The following is a 13,900-nucleotide window of genomic DNA, read 5'->3' as shown; positions in this document are numbered from 1 at the left end:
ATTTCCCTTGCCAAAAAAAGTAATATACCTGCTGCAAATTTAAACTGCTCCAAGGGGTTTCAAGTGTTGCCTCCTACACTGAAAAAAGTGAAACATTACATGATTCAACAGAAGTTCTGTCATTTGTTACAGTAAAAATTATTAGTTTTGGTCAAATTAAAATATTGAGTTACTCATTTCTAAAATGTTAAACTATCCAAAGTTTCACTTTTTACACTGTAGCTCCTCAAGCGTCATTAGGTAGCAATGTAGGAAAAATATTGTAAGTAGAAGTTTTAGATTTGGCAAAAACAGCCTTTACTGGAATATTGTGAAAATTATATGTATAATTCCGTGGCTCAAGCGGAACAAAACGATATAACGTTTGCTACGACTGTTTACCCAAATATGGGAAGGGCTAGCAAAAAAAAAACTCCAGTTGCTAAGGAAATCCAAAAATTTACTTTTGCCGATTCTTCTAAAAATTACATAGATCTGTTTGTCACTCCCAGGTGACCAAAAAATAAAATAGTTGCTATGGTAAAAAAGCAACAGAAAAGCAGCCATTTTGAAAAAAGTGCTGTTTTTTTTCCCCATCAAATGACAAAGGGTGGCAGCGGGGGTGGGGCCGAGATAGGTCAAAAAACGCTATTTGCCGCTTTAATCTTTTTTTCTTTGCTTTTGATCTTAATAAACAAAAAAAAGTCACAATTTTAACTGGCATAAAAACTAAATATTACTAGAAACGATAAAAATACTTCAAGTTCAATCTCTTTTTGATCAAATATCTGTCTCTTTTTATTCCTCTAGTTTGGGTTTTTCTAGCTGAACACAAACACATCTCTAGTTCATGGTTGGTTTTGTCCCCAGATGAGAGCAATCCTTCCAAATCCTCCTGGAGCATCAGCATCATGAAGAAGACGAAGAAGGCGGGGCCTAAAGCTTTCGGCGTGAGGCTGGAGGAGTGTCAGCCCGGTGTAAACAACAAGGTTAGCTTTAGTCACCTTTGCCCCGCCCTGAATGTAGAAGTATTGTCTTCATTTGTTGCTTGTTTATCCTCAGTTCATCCCCTTGATTGTGGAGATTTGCTGCGGTCTGGTGGAGGAGATGGGCCTGGAATACACCGGAATCTACCGCGTGCCGGGGAACAACGCCATGGTGCTGCTGCTGCAGGAGCAGCTCAACAAGGGGGTGGACATCAACCCTGCAGAGGAGGTGGGACCGAGTACAGCAGCAGGTGGAGGATATGGCAAAAATATGATTTCTAAGTATTCCTTTTGTCTGGTGCAGAAGTGGCAGGACCTCAACGTTGTCAGCAGCTTACTCAAATCGTTCTTCAGGAAACTTCCAGAACCGCTGTTTACCAACGGTAAGTCCAGACGTGCTGCAACATGTCAGCAAGCAACTGTCATCAACTCGAGCCAAACCGTTCCTGTTATCTTAACAGACAAGTACAACGATTTCATCGATGCCAATCGGATGGAAAACGCCTCGGACAGGCTGAGGACCATGAAGAAACTGGTTTGTGTTTCCACGCGTGAATTCCTTCAGTGGTTTAGCTGCAAATAGGCTGACGTTTGTCGTCAGGTCAAACAGGTTCCTCTGTTTTTTTCCTCCCGCAGATCCGAGACCTTCCAGATCACTACTTTCACACTCTGAAATTTCTGGTTGGACACCTGAAAACTGTGGCCGACCACTCGGACAAAAACAAGGTGTGTGAAACGGCTCAGGTCTAGACTCTTCCGGAACGTGAACCTGTCATTAAGCAGCTGTCCTCTGCAGATGGAGCCTCGGAACTTGGCTCTGGTGTTCGGGCCGACGTTGGTCCGGACCTCCGAGGACAACATGAAAGACATGGTCACACACATGCCCGACCGCTACAAGATAGTGGAGACGCTCATCCAACATGTGAGAGGATTAAAGCGCACACACACACACACACACACATGGTGTCTAAAACTCCAACTGAACCTTTCCGTCTGTCATTCCCCTGCAGTGCACGTGGTTTTTCACAGAGGAGCAGGACAAAGACGAGAAGGTTTGTTGCAATCTCATCAATAAAATGCTTTAAAATTAACAAAAATTAAAGCATCAAATATTTGGGAAAAATGTGGAAAAATAATCAAACTTTCTGATTGCAAGCTGCAAAAACTTGGCCACACATAAAAATAATGCCACAATTCATGAAAAAATAATAAGTTAATTAATTTTATCATAAAAAAATGTTGTATTTCTGTGCAGCAGACGCATTTTAAACTCCACAATGATAAACAAAACAACCAAAGGAAAAATAAAAAACTGTGGAAAAACTGTGATAAACGTATATTTTTAAACACTATAAGAACTAAAAAGTGAAAGTTCTTTTCCTGAATTTACCTTCAAAAACATTTTATATTTTTAAAAAGACTCTAAACAAACAGGAAGTAAGTAATTTTAAAAGTTACTTGACTTTTTCCAAACCTTGAAAGGACAGATTCAATTTTCACCTTTTCATTTCGATATTTTTCTTGTCATCTTTTTGATCTGCTGCGACACTATTAGGGATACCATAGAAATAAAAGATAAATAAATGTATGAGAATAAAGACGTAAAATCGTAAGAAAAAAGTCTTATTTTTATGAGAAAATAGGGAAAAATGTCAACATTTTATGAGAATAAACTCATAGAATTACGAGTAAATGTTACAAATGTTAAAGTTATACTATCATATTTTACAGGATTCAAGTAATAACTTTATGAGAAAAAAATATGGTTTGTAAAAATAATATTCACAACAAGACGAGCCAATATTATATGGGAAACGACACAGTGTTTTAATGAGTGAATATTGTTTTATTATAAGTATATGGACATTGAAAAGAATTTGCAGGAAACTAGCCGTCTTCAGAAGAAAATAGTAGATGGAAGTTTACACAACCAAAGACATTTTCAAAAAACTTTTTCCCTGTAATTATGAGAGTTTAATTATAGTTATATATTTAGAGACGTTTTTCTCATAATTTAGCAGGTTTATTCTTGTAAAGTTACATTTTTCTCGTAAATTTACAACTTTATAATTTTAAAATAGCAATTTTTTTCTCGTAAATTAACAATTTTTTGTACAAATAGGATTTTTTTCTTTTAAATTTACAACTTTAGTTTCCTAAAATGATTACTTTTTTCTCATAATTTTACGAATATTTTTTTCTTGTAAAATCACGACTTTTTTCCTATAATTTTACGTGTCTATTCTAGTAAAATTACAAAAGAATTTTCAAATTTACAACTTTTTCCACGAAAAATTGACTTTTTTCTTATAAATTCACAACTTTATTCTCATAAAATGACAACTCTTTTCTATAATTTTATGATTTTATTCTTATCAAATTAATTTTTTTCTCAAATTCACAACTTTATTCTCATAAAATGACAACTCTTTTCTATAATTTTATGGTTTTATTCTTATCAAATTATTTTTTTTTCTCAAATTCACAACTTTATTCTCATAAAATGACAACTCTTTTCTATAATTTTATGGTTTTATTCTTATCAAAATTTTTTTTTTTTCAAATTCACAACTTTATTCTTGTAAAATGACAACTCTTTTCTATAATTTAATGGTTGTCAATTTTTTTACAGCTTTATTCTGGTAAAATCGTGACTTTTTTCTCACAAATGTATAACTTTATTCTTGTAAAATTATGACTTTTCCTCATAAAATTGACTTTATTCTCATTAATGTATTTTTCTTTCTTATTTTAATGATAACATTAATACTCCGTTGTAATCTGCTGCCCTAATTTTCTGTAAAATGAAGTTAAACAAACTGAAAAACACAATGACTGTGAAGCTTTTTAATACTGAAACCACAAAACCATTTATGATTCTAACACCACCGTGCTTTACAATTAGAATTAAGTTTTTAATTCCCATTTAGTTTTTTTTTTACTTAGAATTTTTGATTATTTATCATAATTTTAGCTTATAAACAGACATGTTTATACTATACACAATAAACAAAACAACCAAAGGAAAAGAAAATGTGACCAGAAGGAAATAGGGTGTCTTTATCAAATGTATATTATTTAACACTTTAATTACCAAAAGGTTTTTTTCTTGAATTAAGTTACATAAAACATTGCAGATTAAACTCACTTGGATTAGATTTCAAGAGTTTTCTTAAGAGTTTCTCTACAAACTCCCATATCTGAATACTTGACTGAACTGAGAGGTTCAAACATGTTATCGGCTGAAGTGTTAATGATTTCCTCAGGGATGTGCAATAAAGAAATAAAACTGTTGGTGCTTTATCACTTTAGTCAGGTTGTATTTGCATGTTTGGTCTCTGACATCTACACAACCTAAAAACACATCAGCGACTCGCAAATGACGTCACGTAGAAGAGGAAATACTTCACTGCTTTAGTTGTCAAGTAAACAAAAGAGTGAAACAAAAACTTGAAAAATAAATGATGCGGTTTGCTACTAACCAAACATCCCTGCTGCCATTGACGACGGTTTGACGTTTGTCCATCTAGACTCCAGTGGACACGGAGGACGTGCAGCCGGCTCCAAACATCGACCACCTGCTGTCCAACATCGGCAGGACCGGTCCGCTCGGGGAGGCTTCAGGTGAGCTCACCTCCCACCGCGTTCCTCCATGCACTTCCTGAAGCCACCAGCAGGGTTTAAACCTCAAACCTGAAAGGAATGCTGCTTTTAGTTTGCAGATGGAAGTTGGAAATTCCCCAACTGTGTCTTACTTTTGCTTTTTTTTTCTCTAAAGCTAGAAAGTTCCTTTGAGGAATTTGGTTTATTAACCTTGCAGGACATCTGTACATCTATGTATAGATGTTAAAAGTGATCATATGTGTTAAGAAGTGACTTTTTACTAAAAGTCCTTGAAAGTTTGTCCCAGTTTACGCCAGGAATTCCCTACTTTCCTACAGAACTGGAACGCAGCATGAGAGCGAACATCCGTTAGTCCTCAGAGTGTTTCTGTGTTCAAAAGCGTGCATGCACTTCTCTCTTTTCTGCTTTTTTTTTTTTTTTTTTTTCCTCCCGTCTCATTGCTCAACTTTGACTTTCTCTTTGCATTTCTGCATTTCCTTCTCTTAGCTGAGCCTGTGGAGCAGCCACTGCGGTAGGATGGGGACTCCCATGGCAATATGTGTGTGGGCGAGTGACTGTGTGCATCCCACTGTGGCGGCAGATAATGTGCGAGTGTGTCAGTGGTGTCCATGGCTTGTGTCTCTCCATTACCCTCAAAGCTTCCCATCTGACTGGGGTTTCTGTAAAATCTGGTCACCTCGGTCTCGTCCTGGTCTGACTAATACCTTAATGGATCACGTGATGGGTCTTGGGGTCGTTCCACTCACTGCAGTGTCTCAAAAGAAACTCTAGGTGGCGCTGGATTGGATCCCAATTCCAAACCTCAATGGTTTCAAGAAAATCAGTAATTCTGCAGCTGCATTTTCTATGCATTATTCTCACTTGTTTGAATATTTAAATGTACACATTTTCAGTCAAAACTTTTAATTTTATAAAAAATCAAACTTTGGAATACTTCTAACCACCTTTAAGGACCCACTCTGATCTTTTTTGAGCTGTTTTAGCCATAATATGTTTTTTTTTAGCATAGTTTTGGGTGCAGTGCAACGCCGCCCCCTTTTCCCCTCCTAATTGCTGAGAGCTCTCGGTTTACACGCTCAGAATACTTAGAAATGCAATTTTAAAACTCAATTTTCTTTAAAAAAAATGCAACGAGAACACGTTAAAACACAATTTTGATCAGAATGGGTCTTTAAGGTTGTATTTATTTAATAGTACTGAAGTGTTTTTGGTACTCCAACTAAAACATGGAGGATTTAAGTCAAAATATTAGTTAAAAAATAAAATAAAATTCACAATTTTTTTTGTTTATTTTGCTAATTAAAAATAAAAAGAAACTTTTTCAATAAATGTGTTTTTATGGAATAAAAAATGAACAGTTTAAAAAAGCTGCAGCAGTGTTTACTGTAACTTAAAAAGTGTCTTCATATGATAATAATTATTATAAACTTGATTTATAAAGCACTTAAATTGATCCAAAGTGCTGTACAATGATGGCGGAGGAAAACGTATTAAAATATTGACTAGAAATGTTTAATGAAATCTTTATAGAATGACATTCTTAAAACAAAACATATCAAAAACAATAAATAAAGGAGAATAAATTGAAATGTGGTGGATAAAAGAGAAAGAGGGAACTTCTTCACCGTGTATGAAAGTCTAAGTTGAATTTTATAGGAAGACTTAAAAGCAAATTAATGAAATTTGGCAAACTTTCCACGCCTAAAATAAAACGATACTTCTGTAAAAGCACCAAAAAATTTGCTTAAATATGTCAGAAATGACCTATGAATCATTTTAAGTTTTTATTCTACTTTAAATGTAAAATTAGACGCATCAACAAAAGTGCAAAAATAACAATAACTCAACGATTTCCCCAGCACAATTCATGCTTAAAAATGTATAGTTTTATTGGATCTGTCTACTGATTGTAACTTTCTAATAGCTGCTAATATCTTTCTCTGATTTTGCTTTACTGAGTCAGGATAGAGACGATGATCTGCAGTGACAGACGGGTTGCTGTGAAAACCTTAATAAAGAGGTTCATTAAAAGCAGCTTTTCCTGCACGACTCGCTGAAACGGACACAGCTCCACCTGGAATGCCCGCCTGTCCCGCACATCCCTCTGGATTCACACGAGAGCGTTTCGATCCACGACGGATGAGACAAAAGCGGCTCCTCTTGTCCGTGTTTGTGTCTGTGCGGGAATGCTTTTTCTTTCTGGTTTCTGTCACTGGCTGATGTCATCGGTGTGTGCCGTGGTTTCCTAATGCAGTTTCTCAAACGTCAAACTGCTGCTTCCCCCTATCACCAAAGTTCCTCCCCCATGCTTTGGTGTGAGAATCTGCTCTGGGGTCTGACATGGTGAGAGGGCACAAAGGAAGATCTAAGGCAGGGGTGTCAAACTCAGTCGCACAAGAGGCCAAAATTAAAAACACACCTTAGATCGCGGGCCGAACAGAATAAACATTTATTGAACACTCTAAAACTACATTTTTTTAACTTTAAAACCATAACTTTTTAACATAATTATAAACTAGATATATAGTATTACCTGTGATAATGCTAGTGTGAATGCTGTAAGCTGAATTTGGCCGCTAAAAACGCTGAAGCTGATAGTTTAGCTAAAAAATTAGCTAATGCCAAATTAGCCTAAAAAACTAAAAGAAAAAAACATATTAGCCAATCACAAAATGGGGGTCAAAATCCAAAACACACCTTAGGTCGCGGGCCGAACAGGATATACGTTTATTGAACTAAACATTTAATTGGCTAACTGCCAAATTAGCCTAAAAAGCCAAAAAAAAAAAAAAAAAAAACAACTTAAGTTAGCCAAAACAGCTAGCATGTAGCAGAAATAATAGCTAAACTTCAAAATAGCCTAAAAAAACGGAAAAAAGCCTAAATTAGCTAAAACAGCTAGTGTGTAAATATTAGCTAAACTCCAAAACAGCTTAAAAACGTTTTTAAAAAAAGCCTAAATTAGCCAAAACAGCTATCATGCAGCTGAAATATTAGCTAAACTCCAAACAGCCTAAAAAACATTGAAAAAAGCCTAAATTAACCAAAAGAGCTAGCATGTAGCTGAAATATTAGCTAAACTCCAAAACAGCTTTAAAAATCTTAGTAAATCCCAAATAGTCTAAAAGCTAGCAAAAGGCAATTTTTTTAAACTTTAAAACCGTAACTTTTTTAGCATAATTATGAAAAATAAAAATGCAGGAATATTATTCTAGAATAAATCAACTTAAACCTTAAAATACTTTCAATATTTTACTCTCCATAAAAATATATTTTTGTCAAAATTATACAAGTTAGATTTAAGCGCAAGATAACGTTGAGCCATTGATAACAATAAAACAAAATGATCTGGAGGGCCGGATAGAATTACCCGGAGGGCCGGATTCGGCCCCCGGGCCTTGACTTTGACCCATGCGATCTAAAGGGTGAGAATCCCCGCTGTGCATGAACATTTTTCCTCTGTGTCCTCCACCATGACTGCTCTGTTTTTGGCGTCCATCTTTTCTGATGTTTATGTTTTCTCCTCTACAGACTCAACCAACAGTGACTCGGCTAAATCAAAGGTATGGTCGGGCACAGTATCAGGAAGTTTTCCCTCATTTGTCCGCATTGAGCTGACATTTCCTCGTCTTTCAGGGATCTTGGGGATCAAAGAAAGACCTGACGGCTAAAGACTTCCTGGCTCTGTCCATCATGTCTGCTGTGACGGGCCGCAAGCGCCGGAGGGGCCGCAAAAACCGCCGCGTGGGCAGCAGCACCGACGACGACTCTGAGCATGAGCCGATCAAAGCCGGGCATCTCGGACCAGAGGAGGAAGAGGAGGAGGAAGAGGCGGTGTCTCCGGAGGCAGGGTCTGCTCCTCGAGCAGAAGGAGAGGAGGATGACAACGAAGAGGAGGAGGAAGAAGAGGAGGAGGATGAGGAAGTTGAAGGAAGCAGGCCAAAGGAGGAGGTTGTGGAGGAGGCGGCAGAGGCGGTGCCCATCTCCAAACAGGAAGAGGAGGCGGCGGCGGCGGGAGTGAGGCAGGCGGTCGTGTTGTTGAGAGATGAGGAGGTGCAGGTTAAGGCGAATGGTCCGCAGTGGCGAGCGCCAGAGGACGCCCGCTCCATTGTCTCTGGTTACTCCACCCTCTCCACGTTGGGGCGGAGCTTAGGGTCAGAGGGGAGGGGCGAGGACGCCGACGACGAGCACAGCGAGCTGGTGAGTGAGACGGACAACGAGAGCGGCTTTGCCTCACGCTCGCTGACCCAGGAGAGACCGGAGAAACACCCAGCAGCCCCGGCGACTGGAGCCCCGCCCCCACGCAGCTTCCTGTACTCACAACCCAAATCTAACCTGTTCTCAGCCAACGCCCCCACGCCGGCCACACCCCTCTCACTCACCCCTGACTCTGCAGAGAGGGGCGAGGGACGGGCGCGCTCCAACACCACCTCGTCCTCCTCCTTCTCCTCCTCCTCCACCGCTCACCGGCTGCACTCGCGGCCGTCCTTCAACTCCCACAAACTCATCCAGTGCGACACTCTGGCCCGGAAGAAGTCCAAAGCCCGCTCCGTGGATCTCCTGGAGCCTCCGAGCGAGGGGACGGGCTCCGAACCAGACTCCACCCCCAGGTCCAGGCGGGACACCTCCAGGTCCAAACCCTCCTCTGGCAGCAGCCAGGAGAGCCTGCGGCAGGCCCGGCCCAGAGCGGCCGCCCCCCCCAGCGAAGCCGCCTCCTTCGCCCCCATCGTCCCCATCGTCCCCGGCGGCAGGACGCTGGCCGAGCAGGTCTGCGCTCGGCTGCTGGGCTCGGCCGACGACCTGCGCAGCGTGGAGCGCCGCAAGCCGCTGTCCCCCGAGACGCGCAGGAAGAGGCGGGTGTGGCGCCGGCACACCGTGGTGGCCTCGCCCACAGAGACGTCCAGCAAGAGACCCCCCCTGACCGCCAGCGACTTCCCCTCCCCTCCCAACAACCAGGTGAAAACACAAGGGCTGCCTCTGAGCGTCGACGGCCTGGAGCGGGGGCCCCTCGCACGTCAAAACCCCCCCTCCAGATTCCACCAGTACCTGTGAGCGCCGAGCAGGTCCAAGTCGCGTGGCGGCGTTGCCAAAGCTTTTGTTTTCTATCTCTAACATTTTTTTTCTAAGACACACTGACAAAACAAGCATCCTTCCTGCCGAACCGACTCAAGGGTTCGACCCTTCAAACCAAAGTAAGCCGCGGCGTTTCTCTGGTTCTCGAGGAGAACGGTGCTTCGACCATTTCAACACATCAGTCTTCCCGGTGTCGCCCTCCTCCGACCACAGACACTGTAACCCCCCAAAAAGGCCTTCAGTTAGAAAACACATTTCTCCCTAACTGTTAATATTGTGTTTGCGCAACAATACTCATGTCTGAGTGTGCAAGTGTTTGTGTTTTAACTATTTTGTAACATTTGTAAAAAAGCCTTGTTAAGTTAACCGTGTAAATATAATTTTTTTTTCTTTGTTTTTTTATGGTTTACAAAAATGTGCATCCAGGCACACAGACATTTTTTTACAGAATGTTACTTGAAATGTTTTCCTTAATATATTATTTGTTTATACTCTATATATATATTTTATATTAAAGTTAAAGAAAAAAAAGTACTTTTATTGGGATTGAACCTGTTGGGCGTACCTGTTAAAAGGAGACGAGGTCCTTATTTCCTCATCCTGTCTGGGATTCGCAGCACTGTGCAGGAAACCTTTATCTCGCCAGATTTTGAATAAAAACCTCCAGCGCGGAATCGCAGATCATCTGGATTACTTTGGGAGTTTGCTGCTTTTTATTTTTGAAAAACGGTTTTCTTCATGCAAACGATCAATAGAAAAAGATAAAGTGAGTACAAACAACCCGGGACAGGTCAGGTCATCAATAAATGGTACAACAGAAGCCGACTTCTATTGTTCCTGATGAGGAGGTGGGAATAGCAAAAGCAGTGAGGAGTTCTAGAAAACCGGATCCTTTCTTACCTCAAGATTCTTCTACAAGTGCCTGATTTCTGGAATGTGTTTTGGTTCTGCTGTGCCATGCGCGTTTCTCGTCTTTTTTTTTTTCTTCCTTTTGTTGTTTCTGGGTCTGCTCCCTTCTTTTGTTGCTGATGCTGCAGCGCATAGATGTGTACGTTAAAGACCCACTCCGATCCTCTTTTAAAAGTGGTCTTTTAATTATAATTATGCCGTTTTTAAGCCAACTTTAAAACATTGTTTTCGGCAGAGCAACCCCGCCCCCCTTCCCTGTTACTGTGGCTCGCCTAGTGTATTTTATAACTATTTTCAAACTTAATTTTCTTTATTTATGTCCTCCATTGTGAGAAAAAATGCCACACAAACACTATTTTCATCGGAGTGCGTCTTTAACCACGATTAAACTGAGCAAAAGAGCTGTTGAAAAGCACACTCTAGGCCCGGAGCAGATCTGCAAACTCCCTCCGCCTTCAGCAGCTGTTTCCTGAGAGAGGAATAAAAGATAGCATAGTGTTCTGAGCTGCTTTTCACGATAAACCGAGTTTATCTGGCTTTGCCTAATGACCCAGAATACGGTACACCTTAAAACCGCTGTAGGAGGTCTCACCAAGATAACATCCAAGTTCCTGAAGAGGAGCAAACCGCCCACCACTTCCTTGAAAGGAAACCTCATCTGTCGGTGTGTGTCGTCTTAATGGTTATTGTTAAAAAGAAAAAATGTTTGTATATACATCTCAACATGTAACATACTGTATGTGTACATTTGGAATTGCTTTAACTAATATGAGGACTGAAAGGATGTCCGGCTGAAATCATTTCCTTATAGCTGTTTGCTTTAAAGCAATGTTATATGATGTAAATAAACAGAACTATGTTTAAGTGAGAGTCTGCTTCATTTTTACACCTCTGTCGATTTTTTAAAGATGCAAATTGAACCAAAAATTAATAGGAAAAAAAGGGCGAAATGTCTCCCTCTAGTGGTGGTTCTATGGTATTGCCTAGTTAAGTGTTTTCTTAAGAAAACTTGAGACTTTATCAGTTATTTTGTGAAAAATATTTATATATAAATATTATTGCATCAATACTTAAGTATATTTAAAGTCAGTTTATTTTTAAAGCCACCTCCGGGGACTTCGTTTTCTTCTTTCCATGGTTGCTCGTCTGCCTTGTGATCTTGTTTCCTTTGTGCAGCTCTTCAGACTTCCTGTGTTTTTCTGAGCATGCTCAATAACACGTGACACTTTCAATCAGAACTTTTCTTTATTTGAACTGGTTAACACACAACTGTTAAAATCTTCACTCCATTTTTTTTTGGAGGGGAGGAAAACGGCCAAATTAACTAGTTTATTATCTGGAGGGGAACTTAAAAAAACATGGAACAGTGTACGCCAATGATATGACTACATTGTAACCCAGAAATTATTTTTTTTTTATTCCTGTTATTTTTAAAAAAAAAATCTCATTTTTTGAAATATTTACACTTGAAGAAAACTGAGACAGGAAGGAGTATAGAAAAAAAACGTCCAGTAGACTGTTGCATTGCAGTGCAATGACTTTCCTGACAAACTGATGATAGAAACCAGGTTGAAAAGAAAAGTAGTCCCATTTTGGAGTCCTTTTTGAACCGGGTTCCCCTCCCTGGGAGCAGTCCTTCACTGCGCAGCGCTCTGGTCCTGGTCCCTGCTGAGCTTGCACTGCAGATGCAGCTCGGAGTTCTCGGCTCTCAGTCTCTCCAGCTCCACCTCCAGCTCCTGCAGCCGAACCTGGACTTGATCCGTGGCCGCCCCGGGCTCCACGGCGCGCCTCAGCCGGTTGTTCTCCTCCTCCAGGCGGGACATGCACTTCTCCAGCTCCAGGTACTCCTGCACCAGCTCCTGTTTGCTCATGTTCTGCAGGGTCTCCACGTGGTACATCTCGTAGGTTTCGGAGAAGTCCCTCTGGAGGAACTCTCCACCTGCGTTCCCCGGCCTGCCGATGCCGTCGCTGCCTCCGCCGCTGCCGTCATCGTCGTCGTCCTCCTCGTTGTCGAAGACCTCCTCCTCGCTGCCGGTCTCCTCCGGGCGACCGCCGACCCCCAGAGAGCGCCTGGCTCCGGTGTTGAGGTCGGGCTCCTCTCGGTCGTGTTCGTCCATCAGAAACTGGGTGGTGTTGTATGGAGCGACCGGGAGCCCTTTGGCGAACATCTCCTCCCTCATCCGCGAGGCTCGCAGAGTCTCCCTCTCCTCCAAAGCTTTCTTCTCCTCCCAGGAAAGTTTGTTGTAGGGCTTCCAGTTGCGCTTCTTCTTGGTGGTCCTGCGCCGGTGCCGCTTCTTGCCCAGGCGCGCGTCAAAGCCCGCGTCGGAGTCGATGGGCAAACTCGCCACTTGCACTTGGTTCAAAGTCTCCTGCAGCGTTCTGTCTTGTCCGTTTTTTCTCAGCGGGCTGTGGCCGTCGGGCGCCGCGTTCGGGTACTTGGACAGCTCGTTTCCGTCTCCCGAAGCGGGACACACCTCTCTCTGTCCGCCTTTCATTTGCCACAAGTTGCCTGTGTTGATATTCCCGTGGTTCTCCGCCCGCTGCTGCTTCTGCTCTCTCTGGCGCCCCCTGTCGGCGCTCTGCGGTCCGTCAGGGTAGCTGACTGGGAGATGCTCCAAGGCGTCCTCGCGGCTCCCACCTGATGGGCAACCCAGAGATTCCAGTTGATGGGTCCCCTCCATTGGCTCTGTCATGCTGGTAACCTTCCGAAGAGTCCTTTTCAAAACATTCTAGATAATGTTCATTTTATCGAAACTGATTCTCAAAAGTTCCTTTAAAAAATAAGAATACAATAAAAAATTATAATTTCCAAAAGAAGTTAAATCCCAAAAAGTTTTGGCGTTTGAACAAAAAACTCTCGTAAAGTAAAAGTAAACTTCCGAATAGTAAACACTTGTTACTCCTCCGTGGGTTTGTCAGAGCAACTATCGCTAACTACTATTAACTGTTTCGATGTCAGAACTACCGTTAAACCAACGACTACGTCCGGCCGCCACAACAGTATCCACTATGCTACCCAAAAAAGAGGGAGCTCGCCTTTATATACGAGCTCCGCCTCTGCCCGTGCGCATGTTGTTTCTTTTAGGTCAGGTGGATTGTGGGAGATGTGGTTTGAGTTACTGTAGAACGTAGACGTAAACTGAAATATTCAACTACATACCCCACAAGTCTAGTTTGACTGATTAGCCTTTTAACCAATCAAATCCCATGTTCTTTGGAACACTAAACCCCGCCCACCCCTTTGTGGATTGGACGGGAGGACAATTTTGCTGTTGCCAAGCTTGACTTTTTTTTTCATTGGTTGCTTTTACTGTCAGTCAGACCCGCTT

General features: G+C 41.5%; 2 protein-coding genes across 8 annotated transcripts in view; one reads left to right on the top strand and one right to left on the bottom strand.

Moving 5' to 3' along the window:
- Positions 1-11,435, top strand: part of arhgap23a (Rho GTPase activating protein 23a) — a 74,837-nt gene extending 63,402 nt beyond the window's left edge. For 6 of the 7 annotated variants that reach the window (XM_024271794.2, XM_024271792.2, XM_024271789.2 and 3 more), the window contains 10 exons: positions 850-968; positions 1,042-1,194; positions 1,270-1,348; positions 1,427-1,500; positions 1,602-1,691; positions 1,762-1,887; positions 1,976-2,017; positions 4,496-4,589; positions 8,121-8,152; positions 8,226-11,435. In XM_024271794.2, the coding sequence (XP_024127562.1) occupies positions 850-968; positions 1,042-1,194; positions 1,270-1,348; positions 1,427-1,500; positions 1,602-1,691; positions 1,762-1,887; positions 1,976-2,017; positions 4,496-4,589; positions 8,121-8,152; positions 8,226-9,641 (2,225 nt within the window). In that variant the 3' untranslated portion in view covers positions 9,642-11,435. Of the gene's footprint in view, positions 1-849; positions 969-1,041; positions 1,195-1,269; positions 1,349-1,426; positions 1,501-1,601; positions 1,692-1,761; positions 1,888-1,975; positions 2,018-4,495; positions 4,590-5,075; positions 5,101-8,120; positions 8,153-8,225 lie in introns of all 7 variants that reach the window. The other variant, XM_024271796.2, reaches the window with a different exon arrangement.
- Positions 11,436-11,797: 362 nt separating this feature from the next.
- hexim1 (HEXIM P-TEFb complex subunit 1) lies at positions 11,798-13,619 on the bottom strand. Its single transcript, XM_024272840.2, has one exon. It carries the CDS (start codon positions 13,262-13,264, stop codon positions 12,209-12,211), a length of 1,056 nt encoding a protein of 351 aa, XP_024128608.1. The 5' UTR covers positions 13,265-13,619; the 3' UTR covers positions 11,798-12,208.
- Positions 13,620-13,900: the final 281 nt, after the last annotated feature.

This window comes from Oryzias melastigma, linkage group LG8 (assembly GCF_002922805.2).
Source record: "Oryzias melastigma strain HK-1 linkage group LG8, ASM292280v2, whole genome shotgun sequence".
Classification (NCBI taxonomy): Eukaryota; Metazoa; Chordata; class Actinopteri; order Beloniformes; family Adrianichthyidae; genus Oryzias; species Oryzias melastigma.
Note: the sequence above shows the minus strand (reverse complement) of the source record. Positions and strands in the feature narration are given on the sequence as shown.